Below are 21,125 nucleotides of genomic sequence, written 5' to 3'. Positions count from 1 at the left end.
ATGAACTCAACTTCAGTTATCAAATCCATTACTGAGAATAAAATCCTATAAATCCAGTACAGATGTTATGATCTCTATATAGTCTCACTATAATCTATCAGTCAATATTGATTTAAAGGTGTATTAGTTTTAAATGTCATCATGGTTCAGACTCTACGGGCCCTATTTTAACAGCGCAACGTCTAAATAGGCGTGTCTGAATCCACTTTTGCTAGTTTAACGACGGGAAAAATGGTTTGTGCGCCGAGCGCATGGTTGAAAAGGGTTGTTCCTTTTTTTAATGAGTTATGGGAGTATTTTGGGTGTAATGTGCAATAAACCAATGAGAGTATCTCATCCCCTTTAAAAGCCAGTTGTGCTGGCTCTATGTCTAATCCCTATTAAGATTACGGACTTTGTAAAGTTAAAAACTAAGCGGAGAAAGAAGATCCCCAGTTTAAGAATAATGTTAAATAATTGTGTTGTTTTTCCACTTGCATTGAAATTGTTATTTCACGAGTTAACACTTACAAATAAGTTGGTTAGATTAAATTAGTAAACGTATTTGGCATGCTGTCCGGGGAGAGGGCTCTGAGCTCGGAAATGGGCCCGAACGCAGAGTACCCCCCCCCAGTTTAGGAATTAACCTGGTGAGTGAGAGGTGATGGGGTGGTGGAGGGATTCTGAAGACTGCAGAGGATCTTTGCAGAGTCAAACTGTGGCTTATATATGGCTTGCCTTTGTCCTGATTGGGTAGATATGATGATTACTGATTGAGGACAGCTGGTGGTACTAGAGTATTTGTTGATTACTGATTATAGACAGCTGGAAGTACTTAAGTGGTTTATTTGACGTGCTCCTCCCGAACTACGTTAATAAAACATCATTTTTTATCAAAACCTTTAAAACCCGTTTTCTTTTAGTCATGGAAGTAAAAAAGCAGGCTTTTAATTGCTTTAAATGTATGGCTATCCAATATCATCAAAAAATAATTTACAAGTATGTAAGAAAAGGTTTGTACTCTAAAAATACTTTATTTGTAAAAAACAGGAGATAAAGAATTTACAAACGGCTCTCCGCAAGGTTCAGCACTTGGACAGCGTCATGAGTTTTTTTTAAGCATTACTTAAAAATGTTTCTCATCTCACCATATCCGCAGGTACAGAGTCATCATAAACAATAAATCCGTGAGGTAGCATTTAAAAAAAATCATTTAAAAACAGATGCATTTGTTTAAAGCAAAACACTTATTTACTTACCAGGCTGCAGGTGAAGCAGATCTTCGTGCCTTCTAACGTCTCATAATTAGTCCTCATTTATGTCCAAGAGACTCAATAATAATCTTTTACATTTAATCCTTTAATCTTTCATATTTAAAAGTTTTTGTGCTGCTGCGCATTCATGTATGTGTTAAGCAAACCCGCGTTGTCGTCCGGTTTATTGGCGCATATTACTAATGCGCTCTTTAAATAACAAAAAAACATATTGCCCCATTGACTTTACACCAGGTTTTAGTTGGTCAATGGCGTAGTCTATTTTAGTTGCCTCAAAATAGCAACGTGCCAGCAATGCGCCTGAACACACCTCGTTTTCAAACCAGAGCGACCATGGGCACAAAAGGGGGCGCAAATGCATTTGCTATTTAAACAACGTGGCGCTAAACTTGAAAATTATCATTGCGCAGGGTGGAAACTAGCAAAAGACACTTGGATCGCTTGTAAGATAGAGCCCGACATATCTGTGAAATATACTGTAGTTACTAGATAAACTCTAGTAAGATCACTCAGATCAACTGATATATCTGCTGCTGCAGGGTATATACAGCAATCCTTAAAGCCCCACTGTGTAGGATCTACTCCCATCTAGCGGTAAAGCTCTATATGACAACCAACTGATTATTAGTTTCTAGCCCCCCCCCATTCGGAACGCGTTTTAACTAGTACGGTGGCCCTGTCATGCCAAGGTTAACATGGCTTCCAGTAGCTAAAGCAAAAGCAATGAAAAAAAATGAACAATTTGCATTGTCCTTTGCCTGTGATCCGTCAAAGCACACAGATTTATGTTAAACATGTAAAAAGTCTGATTGTCATGATATGTCCGCTTAAAATCACATAAGTTACAAAAAGCAATCATAAACGTAGCTTAGACACTCCTTTTTCATCCACGCGAGGAAAAATATCACAGGGGCTGTTAAACTTGGTATTAAGATGTGTTTTCATCGATCAGATCACAAGTGGACGAGAGAGAGAGACATTACGTTTACACTTGGTGTTTAAATCCGTCTCTTTTTGTCCATTTTCGACCGCTTCTCTTCAGATTACTGAGGAGATGGTCTGTGGACCAGTTCCTCTCCTGTCATTTACTCATGAGCTGGAGTAATGACAGGTTTAAATGGACGCAAAACTAATGTCAGAGTCCAATGCTTATGTTTTAAGTAAACGTTACATGTCCGTGTATATGTAAGAGCTTTCTCTGATATTGGTAATAAGATCGCTCAACTTTCACACGCTTGTAAAATGAAACGAAAGACGCGCAGATCAGACGCTTTTATCAATGAAAGGCTAAAAATAGCGCTGTACACCGTGTGTTTGTGTTAGAGGTCAGAAAAGATGAAAAACATTTATCTCAGTACCTCAGATTACATAAATGGGCGGAGAGACGGCATGTGGCTGTTCCAAGACATTAAACCACATGCGTGGTTACACTAACAAGTGTTATGCATAACCATGCTATAGTTAGCCAAGGAACTATAAAACTTCAAGTTTACAACATAAACTGTCGCGTTGTCGTTTAAAATCCCTGTTTCGCTTCCTTGGCGACGTGTTTTAATGTCCTCGAGAATAGTTCTTCAACAGGCTTTCAAAGCATTAGATCGCAGGTTTATCACGGCGTGCGGCCGAAGGATTCAGTCTAACGCAGTTCGCATATCCGGGCTGCATACGTCATCAAGCCTGGTTTATTTAAATTAACTGAGCATTACATTCGCAAGTCATAAGCATATTACATCAATTTACAATTAACTAAGAATAAATGTCAGCTTTATAATTGTTAATATTCTGAAATAAGACTGTCTTGATGACGTATACCGCCTACACATGCAACCTCCGTAGGCTTCAGCTCGCGGCCAGCTTGAGTGTAGTCTGAAAGCGCGAAAGGCGGAGCTTGAATTTCAGGAATGTCCCTCGTCGGCGAATGTATTTCAAAGATGGAGGCACAACATGGATTCAGCCAGAGAGCGACTCGATCGTATGTATTTTAAATAGCAGATTCTACACTTACGAGAATACTTTGATTAGTGGGGTGGAAGTAATTACACATGAATGAGCACATACTTTTGGAAGAAAACATGGGTTTTTGCTAAGAATTAACTAAAAAAAGTACACACTGGAGCTTTAAGTTAAATTTACTACTTTTTAATACCTTTTTTACTACCTTCAGAATATTTTTTAAAACCATCACGACACTGAATTGCAAGTGTTAATCAGTGGCCTTTCTATTATTTACACAGATTTTGACATATATAACATACAAAAAAGAATAGACATGGATTAAAGTGAAAAAAAAATTCTGACTGAAATGTTTTTCAGACAAGTCATATTCCTTTACCTAACACTTTATGTAGGCGAGACATATAGCATTTTAAGGGGAGCATTTTTTGCCATAAATTCCATATTGAAGTCTCCTGTGGCATATATAGGTAGCTGTAGTTTGCAGGGCATTTCAGATAAACAGCTAAATAACTCACTATATAAAAAGAAAACATGAATATCACCACCTTTAATGAGTCTTTTATAAATTGTAAATGTATTTATTTTAGCATTTACTAATAATTTAAATAAAAAGTTGAAACATGTTCTGCACAAATGCTGTTAACATTAGTGAATGCACCATGAACTACCGTCAATTACTGTAATGACATAAACAAGAATTAATTAATGCTTATATACTCAATATTTTTCATAGTTTGTTCATGTTATATAATGCATTTACTAATGTGAACAAATACAAATTTTCATATTATATTATTCATTAAACATAAACGAATAATCCAGGGTCTGTTCTGTTCACACAACAGCTTACAGTCACAGCTATAATACGTTACGTATGAATATAAACAACGAGTAACTCGAGTCAAACTCGTGTACAATTCGCACAGGATGTCTGTAACCATAGTGACAGGTGTTAATTGAATAACGGTACCTTTCAACAAAATATTATGTTACTAGAGGCAGCGCTGATGTGCTATTTTATGCGCAATGTTTCTGCTGTATACTTTCTCCTACCTAAATGGTCGTGTTTATATGAGGATATTTGCAAAGACGGGATTTTTGACGCATTAAAAAACGTGACGTGGATGATCACGTACGTGAGAAATCATTTACCCCCAAAATACAGGACCCCTAATGTAGTCATACTGTGCAGACACGCAAGTTACCTGGCGGTTTAGGTTTCTTAGCCCCCGAACTGAAAGGCTTGCCAATCTTCATCATTTCGCTAAGCCAAGTCAATCTCCATTGGTCTTTTACACCTTCATCGATCTTCAAAACATCGGAGCCTTCCTGCATTATAAGTTTGACCATGCTAGCTGAAAAAAGTTTTACCTCAGCTTAACGTGAACACTCAGAAAACCCGGAGTGGATCCCGTGCGTATACAAAACGCTTACAGTGGAGAGAGGAACGTGATTTGGCTCCACTCCAGGCTTTGATCACATCCCAGAGACGAAAGATCTTTGATTATGTGCCCAGATATGCTAAAACCCATATTTAAACGAACTAACGCGAACGCAGATAGAATTTCAATCAGAAATTTAATGGCCTTAAATTTGACAATTTTGATTTATCACTTTTTAATACTTTTTAAAACCCCGCGGACACCCTGTGCTGATTCACTCGATTTACATTTTAATAGACTTTTAATCGTTTTTGTATTTATGTATTTTTCTTAACTCTTTAGGTTGTTCATCACACAACTATAATGATATTCAACTTTATGAGTGTTGTACAAAAATCCTGAAACTGATAGTTTGAGCTGAAATTGTGCCACTGAAACATTGGAAGGGTTTATGACAAAATATACATTATACTCTCATGATCATGTTAAATTATTATTCAAGTCATTATTAGAGATGATCTTACTCCAGTTTCTGTAGTTTACAGTCAGGATTCTTCAGTACATCAGAGATCAGCTTCACTTCTGAATCACCTACATTATTATTCAGTTGTTTCACATGTAAGGGGTTTGAAGTCAGAGCAGCATTACCTTCAGCTGTGATAATAAAACCCCACAACCTGTAGAGAACAGACACACAAACTTCAGTCTCTCAGATCACAGCACAAACTGACAGGAATCACATTAAATCCCAAAACAATATAAAATAACAAACAAACAAACCATCTTAAATATATTTAAACAGATTTAATTAAGAAATTTAGTTTCTCATTTGGGCTTTGCCTACTTGAGTGGTAAGAATTTTAGCACTTTGGTTCTTTGTTTTACTACCAGATTATGCTTTGCTAACATTTTAACATAACATTGCATTTTGTGTAATTTGAAGCAAACTGTTATGTGCGATCTGTTTCATCACCGTTTAGTCTCAGGTATGTAATATATTTGGTATATTGACACAGATTTAAACAGTGTGTGGGGGGTTAGCTACGTTTATATCTTTGCTAAAGCATTCCCTTGTGTTTGTATCGGCTCCAGGGCAGGACTGGTAATCTGGCATACCGGGCAAATGCCCGGTGGGCCGACGTCCTTGGGGGCCGGTGAATATAATATATATTTTTTTATTGGCCAACGACCGGCCCATAAAGCAGGGACAGCGGCCCATTGGTTAATTTTCCATACTGACACTGGGCTGGCCCAATCATCTCTTAACAAGCTCCACCCTCCCCCTCTGTTTCTTGTGTCAGATGCACAGTCACAAGTAACAGAGAGTGATGAAACAGAGAACGATGATCTGACACAAGAAACAGAGTGCGATCATACAGACGTATCATACATCTGACACTATTTTTGTCTGACCAGCCACTCGTACATCGCGCAACGCAGCCTGTTGCTTTCTTTCTTTTTTTGGTTTAAAGTAATTCATTAATGGCGCTAAAAGGCGCTGTGGCAATGAACTGCATTTTCCAAAAAAGTTAGCGAAAGATGTTTTTTTTTTCCGGACAGACCGGCCCAGGAGACACCTAATCAGCAGCCCATTGGTTCATTTTTATTTTACATTTGGCTAGCCCAACCACAACATTTAGGGCATTTTATGAAGCATGCAGCATCAGTGTGCGTCTGTCAAAATAAGAGACGACTGAGAACCGAGTTGACGTGCGGTAAGCCAAACAGCTTTTAAAACACTGTTGTTAAATATCCTCTTGATAAAACGCAGTCAAAAACACAAGTGATAGACCAATGCCTGATTGCAAAATGACAGTAATAACACTGCAATAAAATACAGTGTGGGCAGAATTATTAGGTAGCTACATCAAACTTTTGATCACAGTTTTTATCAAACATATTTTACTAATTCCAAACCATAACTACCATGAATTTTGTAAATAAAGCATTTATAAGTAATACATTATTGTAAATGATGGCTGGCTGGAGAAAAAGCACATTGTATTCAGGAGTGCAGAAATATTAGGCATATTTTCTTTTACATTTAAAATGGGCCAAAAAATGTTTAACACACACACACACTGGAAATTCATTATTTAATGTCCATAAGAAAGATGCCATGCATGGAAATTGCAATATTGAGGTGTCACCATTATACAAGAAATCCTGATTTGGGCAGCAAGGGCATAATATAGGATGAAAGAAAAAGATATATACAAAATGAATGTTGGTTATTAAAATTACTGTGGTTTAGAATTGGTAAAAGGTGTTCAAAAAAATGTGATCAAAAAAGTTACGACACGATATAGAGGAGGAAGCACGTGCAGGCAATCATAAAAGGTTTATTGAAAAATGATGATAAATACAATGATGATAATGAAATGATAACTGAGTCCAGAATGATGGCAATGGTGATCGAAGGTCTACGGTGGCATGAGAAGTGTTGAATAGTGAAGTCAGTGATGAGTGTGATGATGGCCAATGGATGAAACCAGGAACAGACCAGAACACTCACACGGAGACGACAACACGAAACACTAGTCCAAACACAAAGACGAGAGATGATAATCCAAGTGGTGTGGCTGGAACATAAATGAGGATCTGACAACAGGGAGAGAGATGAGTGAGTATTTGTAGCAGAGTGAAGATGAGGATCAGCTGGAGCGAGGTAATCAGCACACAGGTGACAACACTTAATCAAACGAGCACATGGAGACTACGTGAGTACAAACACAAACACAAAACATAACACGGAGGAAACATTGGATTTCCTACCGTGACAAAAATTTTCTGCACACACTGTAATGGGACTCATGGCTCAGCCGCAAGACTGCAACTTCATTGTAACATTTTTCAGGTCTCAGTGTTATCATAAGGTGTTCAGAATGGTTAGTTTAAACATTGTGCACTACCTGGCTAACACTATTATTTTTAAAACCTGCAAAGCCTTTTACAGTGCTTACATTGTTGTAATGCATTTTCCATTCATCCAAGATGGCAGCCGAGCCACACCTGTGTATGGATCTCAGTGTTTGAGACCTTAAGATTTTAGCTTTTTTGTGATGTTTCATGTTTTTTAAACTCAAATGAGTAAACTTTCGAGAAACAGGACATTCTCTTTTATATTGAGATTATTTTTAATAATGGATAAGGCTGAATTTGAATGTAAGAACTTGGATATTGACCATCTGAAGCCTTGCTTGCTAGCCACCACCTGGATGATCTGCTAGCAGCCTGTCACAGGTACCTCCACTGGTTAGTCTGCTGCAGCTAGTCACCACCTGCATGATCTATTTGCTACCTGGCTGCTGGAATTACTGCTGCTAGCCTGCTGTCAGTAGTCCTGCTTGCTAGCCGCCTCTTGGATCCCTTGCTGCAACCCTGCTACTGGAAGCGCTGTTGGTAGCCTTGCCTGCTAGCCATCACCTGGATACTCTGTTGCTAGCCCGTGCTGGTAGCCACCACCTGGATGCCTTGCTGCTAGCTGCTCTTGCTAGATACTATTCTGGATCCTGCTGCTAGCTTCATTTGCTAGCCATTTTTCCGGATGCCTTGTTGCTGGCCTCACCTGCTAGCCACCACCTGGACGCTCTGCTGTTAGCCCCACTAGTTGCTAGCCCGTGCTGGTAGTCACCACCTGAATGCCTTGCTGCTAGCTGCCCTTGCTAGATACTATTCTGGATCCTTCTGCTAGCTTCATTTGCTAGCCATTTTCCGGATGCCTTGTTGCTGGCCTCACTTGCTAGCCACCACCTGGATGCTCTGCTGTTAGGCCCACTAGCTAGTCACTACCTGGATGCTTGACTGCTAGTTTTTGCAACTGATAGTTTTACTCCTAGCCTGCTACTATTAGCCCTGCTTGCTAGCTATTACCTGGAAGTCTCCCTGCTGGCCTCCATTCTATAGCCTTGACTTTTTGATTTCAAGTTACTATTCACTTCTGCTAAGGCTGTCTTCAACTAAACCTGGTAATTTGACATCATGCATTTGTTTATATTCTTCATATTTTTACAGTCCAGCCCTATACTAGATGAACTTAATATCCCCAAAATGAAAAGTAGCTTACTGATACAGTTAAATTATGGTCATTTTTCAATTTCATCTATAAGTCATCATGAGATGTACTGTCAGAAAATGAATCTTTGTAACCTAAAAAACTGTTCACAGATTAATAACATTCTGTATCTCCAGAACTTGATGTTGTTAAGTGATCATTTTACTGTCTCAGATTATTCCTTTTCTCAGTTTATAGAGGACAATGGTAAAGATAAATACTACCCAGCCAAACAAAAATTACGTTGTTTGATTATGCTTTTATTGATGTTATCTGGTAATGTGCAGCCCAATCCTGGTCCTGTTCCTGGTCTTCTTAATACTTTGCAATCCTTATCCACTCCTTCAGATTTCAAAAGCAGACATGGACTTGGTTTTATACATTTGAACGTTAGAAGCCTTGTCCCAAAAATAGATATGATTAAGATCTGGGCTAACACAACCAATGCTGATATCATTGTTATCTCTGAAACCTGGCTTAAAAAATCGGTCTCTGATGAAATTATTTCTATTAAAGGTTATAAAGTTTATAGAACTGATCGGGTTGGCAAAGGAGGTGGGGTTGCCATATATGTGAAATCCAAGTTTATAAGCTCAGTAACCCTGTCACTAACTAAAGCTAAACAGTTCAAAATTCTGACCGTGAAAGTGAATATTTCAAAAGATGCTGATATTACAGTAGTTGGGTGCTACAGACCTCCATCTGCTTCAAAGGATGCTTTCCAATCTATATCCCAAATACTACATGAAATTAATGACTCTGAATTTATTCTTATGGGTGATATGAATTGGGACTGGCTTTCTGGAAACTCTGATAGTTTTAAAGACTTATGTAATGACTTAAATTTAGTGCAACTTATTAATGAACCGACAAGAATAAATCCCAAAGCAGAAATAAAATCTACTCTTCTAGATTTAATTGTAACAAACTCAGTTCATAAATATACCTCAACTGCTGTATTTTGTAATGACATCAGTGACCATTGTGTAGTTGCTTGCGTAAGAAATACAAAAATCCCTAAGGTAAAACCGCGCATGATTTTAAAAAGACATTTTAAAAATTTTGAACAACAGGCTTTTTTGCATGATCTGTATCATAGTGAAATCAGCAGGGTGTCTTTGTTTTCGGATGCTGAAATGGCATGGGATTTTTTTTATTCAAATTTCATTTCCATTGTAAATAAAAATGTTCCAATCAAAAAGTTTAGGATCAGTGGTAAGGACAATCATTGGTTTTCAGACAGCCTTTCAGAGTTAATTTGTTAAGAAATAAAATGTGGGCACAAGCCAGATTTTCCGACTCTCCTGCTGATTGGACTGCATTTAGAACTGTAAGAAACAAGTGTACTTTGATGATTAGAAAGTCCAAATCTGAGTATTTTTTAAAGTCAACTACAGAAAACTTAAACAATCCTTCAAAATTTTGGAAATCAATTAAATCTTTATCGGGTGCTCGTGTGACTTCAAACCTCCCAGAACAGATTCTTATTGGTTCAGATGAAATAAAAGACAAAGCGATCATAGTCAATCAGTTTAATAAACACTTTATTCAGGCTGGATTTATATTTAATCAAAACATATATACAACTGTCCAATGTCCTGCCATGTCAGCATCTGAGAACGTAAATCGGGAATTGTTTCATTTTAAACCGATTTCAGTTTCAGAAGTTCATAAAGCCCTCAGAGACATTGATCATAAAAAGTCAGCAGGTACAGATAATTTGGACCCCTTTCTGTTGAAAGTGGCAGCCGATATTATTGCTGAGCCCATAGCGCATATTTTTAATTTGAGTCTTCTTTCTAATTCCATTCCTAAAAGTTGGAAAGCAGCCTATGTTCTCCCTTTACATAAAGGTGGAGACCCATCAGAATTGAATAATTATCGTCCAATATCAAAACTTTCTGTTTTGTCAAAGATCTTGGAATCATTTGTGAATGTACAGTTAAAACAGTATTTGACCGACAAAAACATTTTAAATAATTTTCAGTCAGGGTTCAGAAGTGGCCATAGCACTATCACTGCTGCTACATTAGTGACAAATGATATTATTGGGGCCTTAGACAAGAAGCAACATTCTGCTGCATTATTTGTTGATCTTTCTAAGGCATTTGATTCGGTTGATCATGAATTGTTACTGACTAAACTACGTTCAGTTGGTTTAAGTGAGAAGGCTGTTGCATGGTTCCAGAATTATTTTGTAGATCGTACTCAATGGCCCTCATTTATCAAAAGTGCGTACACCAAATTTCCAGCGTACACCTTGCGTACACCCAAAACCACGGTGACTTTGAGATTTATCAATATGGACGTTGGCGTACAGCACGCTCAAATCCTACGCCAGCTCAGGAGGTGGTGTACGCACATTTTGAGTTAGTGCAGAAATGCGCAAACACTTCCTAACACCACAAAACCCACTGACAAACTAAAATATTTGATATATTATGACCCACTGTAAAAAAACGTAGTAATTATAAACTTCAGTATTTATTTTTATGCAACAATGTTCAATGTTTAATTTGTGAGACTTTACCAAAGCATTTGATTTGTATGCATATGTATTCCTTCAGTTGAGAGCCTGTGCGCTTTACCTGATGTTTCAGAGCGAGCATGTGAACGGAGCTTAGTGGGAGCGGAGCGTTGAGCGATGCGGTAATATTACCATCAAAGCGCCTTTCCGAAAATTCCGCTCCCTCAGCACCGCTCGTTGAACCCAGAACGCCCTTTGATAATTTGCTAGTTCGAGAATCTGTTAAAACGTCTAGCAATACGTTATGGAATTCAAGCCTTATACATAAATGTAAAGTAAAAATCAAAGTTAAGATTGAGCAGAAAGAAAAAATTGAAAGGGACTGCGGAGAGACTGAAGAGTTAGCAAATATTCATCCTGGAATCTGAAGCGGCACATTGCAAGAAAGCACAAGGATGTGCTACGAAAACATGGTAATGCAATAAAAGGTAAGCTAGTTACATACCATTCGATGATAAATAAATACAAATGAGGTAAATGCTTGTGTTGAATGGAGCCGTAAATCCGATCATGATATGACATGCGGACAAAATTATGGCCACGAATTATCTTTTATGCTACATTATGGACACTTCTTTTTCTTATTTAGTCTAAAGTATGGCCATAAATTTAGAATTTGTTCCCAATATTCAACAGTTTGTTCCTTGGAATTAATTATTATAATATTTCGTAATTACTATTACAATTATTATTACTTCAAATTATGAATTAGCTTAGTAAAACATGTGGATGTCGTGGAAACAAATTGTTAATTTGAATTATATCCGGAGCTCCGTATCAAACTGGATCTAAGATACAGCTAACAAACAACTGTATGTAAATACAGAACAACACACTACAAAAGTTACTACATAATTTTAAAATATTATTTAAAAAAATTAACTGAACCATTAAGCAGACATAGAATTTAGATGTAGGCACAGTAAATAATAATAATAATAAATCATTATTCTTCTAAATATCAATATTAATAATAAAAATAATCATAAGAATATTACAAAATGTCATCCAGTTATTAATGTGTCTTTAATCCCACTCTTTAAACTCCCAAATAAAACAATTTTGTTTCTTTTCACTTCCCCGGTTTCTGTTCTTTGCCGTCTTTCGTGTGTCATTGTCGTAAAATGAGGGCGTGGGGGAGGCGGAGACTTGAATTTATATGGGCTTGTTATTCTAATGACGATCGTTTTCAGCCGCGGCATTTATGAAGGGCAGATATTGCGTACACCTGAATATCAACGGTACGCACAGTTTCATAAATCAGGCGGTGAGAGGAGTGTAAGCATAATCTTACGCCAACATATACGCCCGTTTCTACGTAAGAATGATAAATGAGGGCCAATGTGTTTATGCTGAGGGTTATAAATCCGATTTTCTTGAGATAACTAAAGGTGTTCCTCAAGGATCAATTTTAGGACCCATTCTGTTTTCAATTTTTTATAAATGATTTAGATAGAGATGTTCAAGCCAAATTACATTTATATGCTGATGATACAGTGGTTTACACCCAGGCTTCTACCATCTCAGCAGCAGTGCAGGAACTTCAGACTGCATTTCAGGCACTGCAATATACACTATTGAGTCTTAAATTGGTTTTAAATACACAAAAAACAAAGTTTATGGTGTTCTCAAAAGCTCGAATACAGCTAACTGACAATTGTGGTCTTTTGTCATTAGATGGAAAATCAATTGAGAGAGTGTCTTCATACAAATATTTGGGGATATGGATAGATGATAAGCTTTCCTTCAATGAACACATTACTGCTTTAGTAAAGAAACTTAAAGTCAAGCTTGGCTTCTATTACAGAAACAAATCTTGCTTTACGTTTAGTGCTAAGAAGAAACTTGTGGAAGCTACTTTTCTGCCAGTTATTGATTATGGAGATATATTGTATATGCATGCCGCATTTTCCATCTTGCGTCATGTTGATTCAGCTTACCATGCATCTCTACGACTCATAACAAATACAAAGTCTCTTACCCAGATGTACTGTGGGGCGCTGTGCAACAAAGCGACTCTCGACACGGCCAGCCTCTTTGTTTGTTTGTTTTACACTCTGTTTGTTTTACACGTTGCGCTGTGTTTATAGTGTGTTTTAACGTTTGACGAAATGTCAATAATAACAGTCTTACAATTAGTGTGCATTTGGCTCGCGATTGTGAGCTTTTATCGTGTAAATGGACTTTTTTTGGGATCTGATGTTCCGTTTACCGCTAGCCCAGGCAGGCTCGTTTACACACGGACTCAGCTGTTGGAGCTGAGTCGGCTTAACTTGGAGCCATCGCAATTATCCCTCTCTACAACACTGATTCCTTTGGAGTTAATACGTGGCAGTAAACGGAGGCGAATACGGAGGAAGCGAGGGTCTAGAGGAGGCATTCGTAACAGATTGAGGAGAAGAGGAAGCAGATTACCGCTACCTGCAATCACCTTGTCAAACGTACGATCATTGCGGAACAAGGTTGACGAGCTGTCTACACTTTTGAGTTCGGACTCGGATTACAGGCAAACAAGCTTATTCTGCTTTACAGAAACATGGCTTTCTGAAGATGTGGATTTCGAGTTGGATGGCTTTAACATCATACGCTTTGACAGGGATGTACGGAAAACACGGAAGTCGATTGGTGGTGGGCTCTGCATAGCTGTCAACAACAAGTGGGCTAATAACTTCACGGTGAGAGAGACTGAGTGTTGCAAGCACTTTGAAATAATGACTGTGTCCTTCAGACCTTACTATTTACCCCGAGAATTCTCACAGATTACGGTGATTTTAGTATATGTACCAGGACCTGATTTTACACTCGCTGCTGAACATATAGCGAACAGTTACAATAGAGCTGTCAATCAAGTTGGTGAACAACCTGTATTTTTGCTGGGGGATTTTAACAAGTGTGACGTTACCACGCATTTACCTAATCTGGAGCAATATGTTACAGTACCCACTAGAATGCATAATAGATTGGATTTGTGCTATGGTAATATTTCGAATGCGTACATATCAAAATCACGTCCACCTATTGGTCGTTCTGACCATAAGGTTATTCTGCTGTTGCCAAAGTACAGATCAAAACTCAAGAGGGAAGTACCATTGAAAAAAATAATTAATGTGTGGAACGAAGAGACTTCAGAAACACTAAAAGGATGTTTTGAGTTGACTGACTGGGGTTTGTTTTTTGAGGATTGCGGGAACGATTTTAATCTACTGACTGATGTAGTAACTTCTTACATCTTATTCTGTGAGGATGTTGTAACTCCAACCAAACAAATAATAATACATCCAAATAATAAGTTGTGGGTCACTAAGGACATGAAAGCCTGTCTAGTTAGGAAAAAGAAGGCTTTCTTAGAAGGTGATACACTGCTAGTGCGGGAGTTACAGAAAGAATTTAGAAAGAAGGCTAAGATGGCAAAAATTCATTACAAGGAAAAAGTGGAACAGAAATTAACCGCTGGGAATGCGAGAGAGGCATGGCAGGGGTTAAACATCATGATGGGGAGAACATCTAAACCTGTAGCGATTAACTGTCAAGACCCTGCCTCCTTTGCAGAGCAATTAAACCACTTTTTTAGTAGGTTTGATAAAGGCAGTACATCAGCCAGCTGGAATCCACCTAGCCCCAATCTATTCCACCAGACTATCATCATTGAGGAGCAAATGGTCGCATCTATCCTGAGGCGAGTAAACCCACACAAAGCCCCTGGCCCTGACAGGCTCAGAGGTAAAGTGCTTAAAGATTGCTCCACCCAGTTAAGTGGAGTTTTCACCAAGCTCTTTCAGGGCCTCTTGGATTCAAGCTGTGTTCCTCGCCAGTGGAAAGAGTCAACTGTCATCCCGATTCCTAAAAAGACACATGCCAAAGACCCCAAGGATTTTAGGCCAGTGGCCCTGACATCGCTGCTATGTAAATGTATGGAACGAGTGGTAGGTAACCACCTTTCCAGCTATGTGTCAGAAAGACTAGACCCACTCCAGTTTGCTTATAAAGCTAAACGTGGAGTGGAGGATGCAACTTTAACTCTCTTGAACACTGTAACCAAACAGCTGGACTCATCACATACCCACACAAGGATTTTATTCATGGACTTTTCATCTGCTTTTAATACTGTACATATATATACACTTTTGCACCACCTAGATGAGCTTCAGGTCCACCCAACACTGATTTTATGGATTAAGAACTTTTTACAGGACAGACCACAACAGGTGTGTGTGAATGGTTTTAATTCTAGGAAACAGATTTTAAATACTGGACTCCCCCAGGGATGTGTTTTATCTCCTTTTCTTTTTTCTGTTTACACAAATAATATCTCATGTAACAGGGAAGGAATGACCCTTTTAAAGTATGCTGATGATATGGCCTTAGTAGCCCACCTGTCTGACGCGAACGCACTGTCTGACTACCATCAGACAGTTAACAATCTGGTCACAACATTCCAAAACATCTTTTTAGACCTAAATATTGATAAAACCAAGGAGCTGTGCTACCAGAGTAGGGAAATTAAGAGTACACAGCACATGTTTCAACCACTCAGTATCAATGGCAAGCCAGTTGAACAAGTTAATGTTTTTAAATACCTTGGAACAGAGATTGATACATCTATGTCCTTCTCACAGCATGTAGACACTGTGTATAAAAAAGCCCAGCAGCGTCTACATCTGATGCGGAAACTCAGAGATTTTAATGTGAGTGAGGACATTTTAATCAGGGTTTATCAATCACTCATCGAATCTTTACTAACTTTTAATATTTCAGCCTGGTATAATGTCCTTACCGTTAAGTATAAAACAAAACTTGCACGTATAATAAACCAAGCCAGCAAGATAATAGGCCTCCCTCAACCCCCCTTAACAGAACTTCACACACGGTCAGTGTTGAGGATAGCCACTACAATCACACAGGACCCAACACATCCACTTAATCAATCATTTCAGCTATTACCATCAGGTAGACGTTATAGGGTCCCACTTGCAAGAAAAAATATATACAAAAAATCTTTTATTCCTACAGCCATTACTATATTAAATGATTATTTATAGACCAAACATATTTTTGTATTTTGCACATGTATGTTGTAGAGTGAAATTGTTTACTGTCTATTTCTTATATGTTTTTACTGTTTTAATGTTATTTGAGCCTGTCTTGTCAAAGACAAATTTCTGTCACTTGTGACAGACAATAAAGTTTTCCTTATCCTTATCCTTATCCTTATCACTGCATTCTTTATGATTTAGTTGGTTGGACTTCACTTAAACTTCGTAGACAACAGCACTGGTATATCTTTATTTATAAAGCTATACTTGGCAAATTTCCACTGTACCTTTGTAACCTTCTCTCTGTCTGCTCTGGTACCTACCAGCTACGCTCATCAAAGTGGTTGCTTTTTAATGTGCCACGAGTTGCAACGGAATTGGGAAGAACTGCTTTTTCTTATCTAGCACCTTGGGAGTGGAATAATCTGCAAAAAAAGCTAAAGTTAGAAACCCTTATGTCCATAAATGAATTTAAAACTACTATAAAGAGTATTGTGATGGAGACATGTTCTTGTTTCTCTTAATAGTCTCATTGTGTTTTATATATTTATATATTTGAATATTTTGTACTTTTATAGTGTGAAAATGTAATTTGGTGTTTATGTTATGTTATGTATGCATTTGTTGTGATTTGGCTGCTACCTTGGCCAGGTCTCTCTTGTAAAAGAGATTCTGAATCTCAATGGGACCTCCTGGTTAAATAAAGGTAAATAAATAAATAAATGTCACGTGTCAGCTCTTATAGTTCCCTTTCAGTCGGTCACTACGACGTCACGTCGTGACCGACGAATTGGGAGCTCGCTTAGAGAGACCAATCTGCTTCGAATACTACTAAAACGCCAATGAACTTGGCATTGAGATATTTGCATAATGCTGGCGCCGCCCCGCCAGGTGCGTATATAAGGCGCACGTGCAAATAGGGAAATCAGCTTTTTTTCGCTTCGAAAGCCGGCTTTATCTGACTGAGAAGCTACTATCTGCTCTTCGGGGAACGGTTGCTGAAGTTGATTGACAAGCAGTACTAACACAGCGGACGCTCGCAGTATTCCACTGCTCTGCATATTTTTTGTTTTGAGTTTAGTGTGTGCGTTGCCTTTCCCTGTGCGCATCATCAGCTGAGCACCTAAAGAGTGATTTCCCTAAAAGAGTGATACGTGAGAGCTCTGTGTCTTTTTAAAGACAGCCACTCTCTCGTATATTCGGAGATCAGCGTCCTTTTCAGGATTGCTTTTCGTCCGTGCGATCTTGGATGTGAGAGGTATAAGGGTTCCAGTTACGGTCACGAGCGCTGTCTTCATGCTTGGGCATCAAGCACTCTGAGGCTGCGCTCGTGGAGAGTTTTTGTTCTCTCTGTGAGAGCATAACCCTCTTGGATTGCGGAGACGACTGACGTTTCTACGGGAATGCTGTCCGCGTCTTTGCAGTGCTGACACCGCCATGGTGCGGCTGTCAAGCGCTCGCATGACGCTCTTCGCATCACTACGCTGAGGAGGACGGAGGATGCGTCCTCCACCTACCGGCCTTTCATCCTCAGCCGGTTGAGGTTCCGGTGGAGACGGCAGAGTCGTGTTCTACGATGTCTGCCGAATCCATTGGACCTCCTTCTGGTCCCGTTCACTTCTGCAGCATCAGAGGGGTGTCCAATTTTCCTCCGAAGTGGAGTCGTTCCGGAGATGGCGGCCGTGCCCGCTCGAGCGGCGGTAACGGTAGAGTTGGAGGGGTTAACCCCTCTCCGCCCGAACCGTACCGCCCACGTGATTGGTATTTCGGAGCTGCTCGGGCCTCTCGGTCCTCTGCTCCTGTGCCTTTCTTTCCGACGGCACGAAGAGCTGACGTGGTTGCGGCCATCCGGCCGTTCGGCGTCAGCTTTCACCCCTCACCTCCCTCACCAATGGAGCTGCTAAGGGCAGGGACCCTCCAGTGGAGCGGGGGGTTGCGATGCAGCTGCGTTCCTGGAGGGACCACCCAACCCTTCCCTCCCGTGTTTGTAGATAGTCGTCCGGTTACGGGCGCTGTCCGTCAGGCATGCGGAGAGGCGGCTTCAGCCCTGCACGCAATAACGTTGCTACGGGTTCACCAAGGATTTACGAGGGAGGCCGCGACCTTCAGTCGTGCGATGTTCACGACAGTGGTTCAAGATCGCCACCTTTGGCTGTGTCTGGCTGACGGACGCAGGCGAGAACAACTTCTTGAATGCTCCTGTCTCACAGACCGGCCTCTTCGGCGAGGCCGTGGAGTCGTACAGCTCCGCTGCGCAGACTGAGGCGATCTCTGTGGTCATGCCCCGGCGAAGGAGAGCTGCCCTTGGTAAAAACCACCACGCCGGTTCCTCAGTCTGCCTCTCGCCGTCGGCGTCCTGCGGCGACCACCTCCGTTCCCCTCTTCGGACCCCATCTCGGCAGCGCGGGGGGAACCGGTCGTCAGCAGCTCGCCCCGCCCGCTTAGCCGCTTCCTGTGAGATCGGGAGTTTAAGTGGCCAGTAAACGGGCGACCTGGATTGGCAGAGGATCACTCTTCAGGAGACGGTGATTCGCTCCTTCCCCCGATAGAGGGTCGGGTGGAAAATTCTTGGTTTGCATATGTTCCACCGGCTGTTTAGCCGGTGCCCACTAACCACACACAGAGTGCATTCCTCTTCCCTCTCCAGGTCTCCAGAGGATCGAGAGAGCCGTGAGCGGGCACACACCAGCTCACCCTACCTCTCCTCTATCGCCAGCGGGTGTTCTGAGGAGTCCGAGCCCTCCACTCAGGAGACCGGACCACCAGCAACCCCTTCGGTGTCTGCGTCCTCAGCTGAGGAGACCGGACGACCGTTTCCCTCAGCGGGCTCAGGTCAGTGTCACACACACACATACTGTGATGCTTATGCTGTCACGGCAGACGCACCGGCAGTCACCTGTCTCGCTTCGCTGCCCCACCGCGGGTACTTTGGTAGTGTCGTTGATTCTCCTCGTACGGTGCCTGGGTGCTTGGCTTCAGTTCCCAGCCCGTTTCGTTGGGTTTTACGCACGATCCGCCTCGGTTACGAAATACAATTACCGGCACAACCCCGAAATTCTCGGGCTTTCGTTTCACTATAGTGAAAGTATCCGATGCACATGTACTGCGTGCATAAGTCGATGTCCTGCTGGCGAAGGATTATCGAGCCGGTCCCTCTTACCGAGATGATGATATGATGATAGGGTTTTCCAGCCTTTATCTCATAGTACCCGAAATACGCGGTGGGTTACGATTGATTTGATTTACGCCCGGCTCTACGGAGGTGGTCTTTTTGGATGATAACGCCGAGGCTCGTATTTCAATATTCAGATCGGTTGCAGCTTTAGACCTGTAAGACGTGTACTTTGTGTCCATCTCCCCTCGCCTTAGACCGTTTTTTCGCTCTGCGTCGTGGGGTGGGCATATTAATATTAAGTACACCATTCGAGCTGTCTCTCTCTCTCCGTGTCTCCATGAAAGTGTTAGTCACGGCATTAAAATATCAGAGAAAGAGCGTTGTTCGCATTCTGCTTTATTTACGTTGACTTATAATAGCCCGTTCTTGGCAGACGTGCGCGAACACAGAGAGTTAATGCTTCGGCATCTCGCTCGTTTAAGTCATCAGGTCGACTGGGAAAGAGCAACTTTGCCCCGTGCAGAGGATCCTTTTTCTCAGTATGGAATTAGACTCGATCAACTAATTGGCGTGTTTACAAGAGCGCGCAACTAGTCAGTTCTGACTTGCCTCGGTTTAATTCGAGGGAAGTACGCGGTCCCTCTGATACAATTTCAGAAGCTCCTGGACATATGACAGCATGCTGCAGCCGTGACACTGTTTGAGCTGCGTCATATGAGACCGCTTCAGCGTTGGCTTTACGATCGAGTCTCGAGGAGAGCGTGGCGCACCGGCATACATTGTGTAAACACTACACCTGCGTGTCATTTAAATTTCCCCGTAGTAGACCCAGCATTTCTGATAGCAAGATATGCCTCTGAGGGGTCTCCTGGCATTCTGTAGCATGCGATGCCCTAAGCACGGGATGTTCAGCCACGTATGACGGGCCTGCAGTCTGGGGTGTGCATAGCACCCCAACTGCCGCGAGCGGTGCGCTGTATATCTGGGACTTGTACGCTCCGCTATGGAGATGCGAGGGAAGGATGTATTTGTCGACACCGATAACTTTGCGACTGTTGCGTTATTTACCGTTAAGGCGGTTTTGCGCTCTCGTCACCTGTCGCATCTCGCTCGTCATCTCCTCCTTTGGAGTCAGAAGCATCTGAGGTCCCTTCGTGCCATTTACATCCCGGGATCGCTCAATACAGCGGTACGCGCTTCCGAGCTGCGCCCCCGGCGAATGGCGACTCCACCCCCAGACGGTCCAGCTAATTTGGAAGAAGTTCGGTTGTGCGTAGATAGATCTGTTTGCGTCGCCGGACGATACCCACTGTCGCCTATTTTATTCACTAACCGAGGGCAGCCTCGGCGTGGATGCGTTGGCACACAGCTGACCGCGGGGGGTGCGTAAATACGCATTCCTTCCAGTGAGCTTTATTGCGCAGACACTGTGCAAAGTCAGGCAGGACGAGGAGAGCCTTTTATTAATCGTCCGTACTGGACGACCAAGAATTGGTTTTCATAGTTAATGCTCCTCGCGACAGCCCTCCCTGGCGGATTCCCCTGAGGAAGGACTTTCTTTCTTAGGAAGGGGCACATTTGGCACTTGCGCCCCGACCTGTGGATATCCATGTACGGTCGTTGAGCGCGCGCAAGGTTTAGGTGATTTATCGCAAGCGGTATCTAACACCATCGACGCGGTTCGAGCACCGTCCACAGGACGGGCTTACGCGCTTAATGAAACCTTTTCGTCACCCGGTGCTCTTCGCAACGCGAGGACCCAGAGAATGCCCTTTAACATTATGCTTTATATCTTTAACATGGGT

The 21,125-nt window shown here is 41.2% G+C and overlaps 1 protein-coding gene across 4 annotated transcripts in view; it reads right to left on the bottom strand.

Moving 5' to 3' along the window:
* The window catches only part of LOC141363288 (protein NLRC3-like), a 123,229-nt gene that overhangs the window by 57,311 nt on the left and 44,793 nt on the right, over positions 1 to 21,125 (bottom strand). For all 4 annotated transcript variants that reach the window (XM_073865928.1, XM_073865930.1, XM_073865929.1 and 1 more), the window contains one exon: positions 5,116 to 5,268. In XM_073865928.1, coding sequence (XP_073722029.1) covers positions 5,116 to 5,268 — 153 coding nt within the window. The remainder of the gene's footprint in view (positions 1 to 5,115; positions 5,269 to 21,125) is intronic.

The sequence above is a fragment of the Misgurnus anguillicaudatus genome, unplaced genomic scaffold, assembly GCF_027580225.2.
Source record: "Misgurnus anguillicaudatus unplaced genomic scaffold, ASM2758022v2 HiC_scaffold_33, whole genome shotgun sequence".
NCBI lineage: Eukaryota > Metazoa > Chordata > Actinopteri > Cypriniformes > Cobitidae > Misgurnus > Misgurnus anguillicaudatus.
The sequence above is the reverse complement of the archived record's forward strand: the minus strand, read 5'-3'. Positions and strand labels throughout refer to the sequence as shown.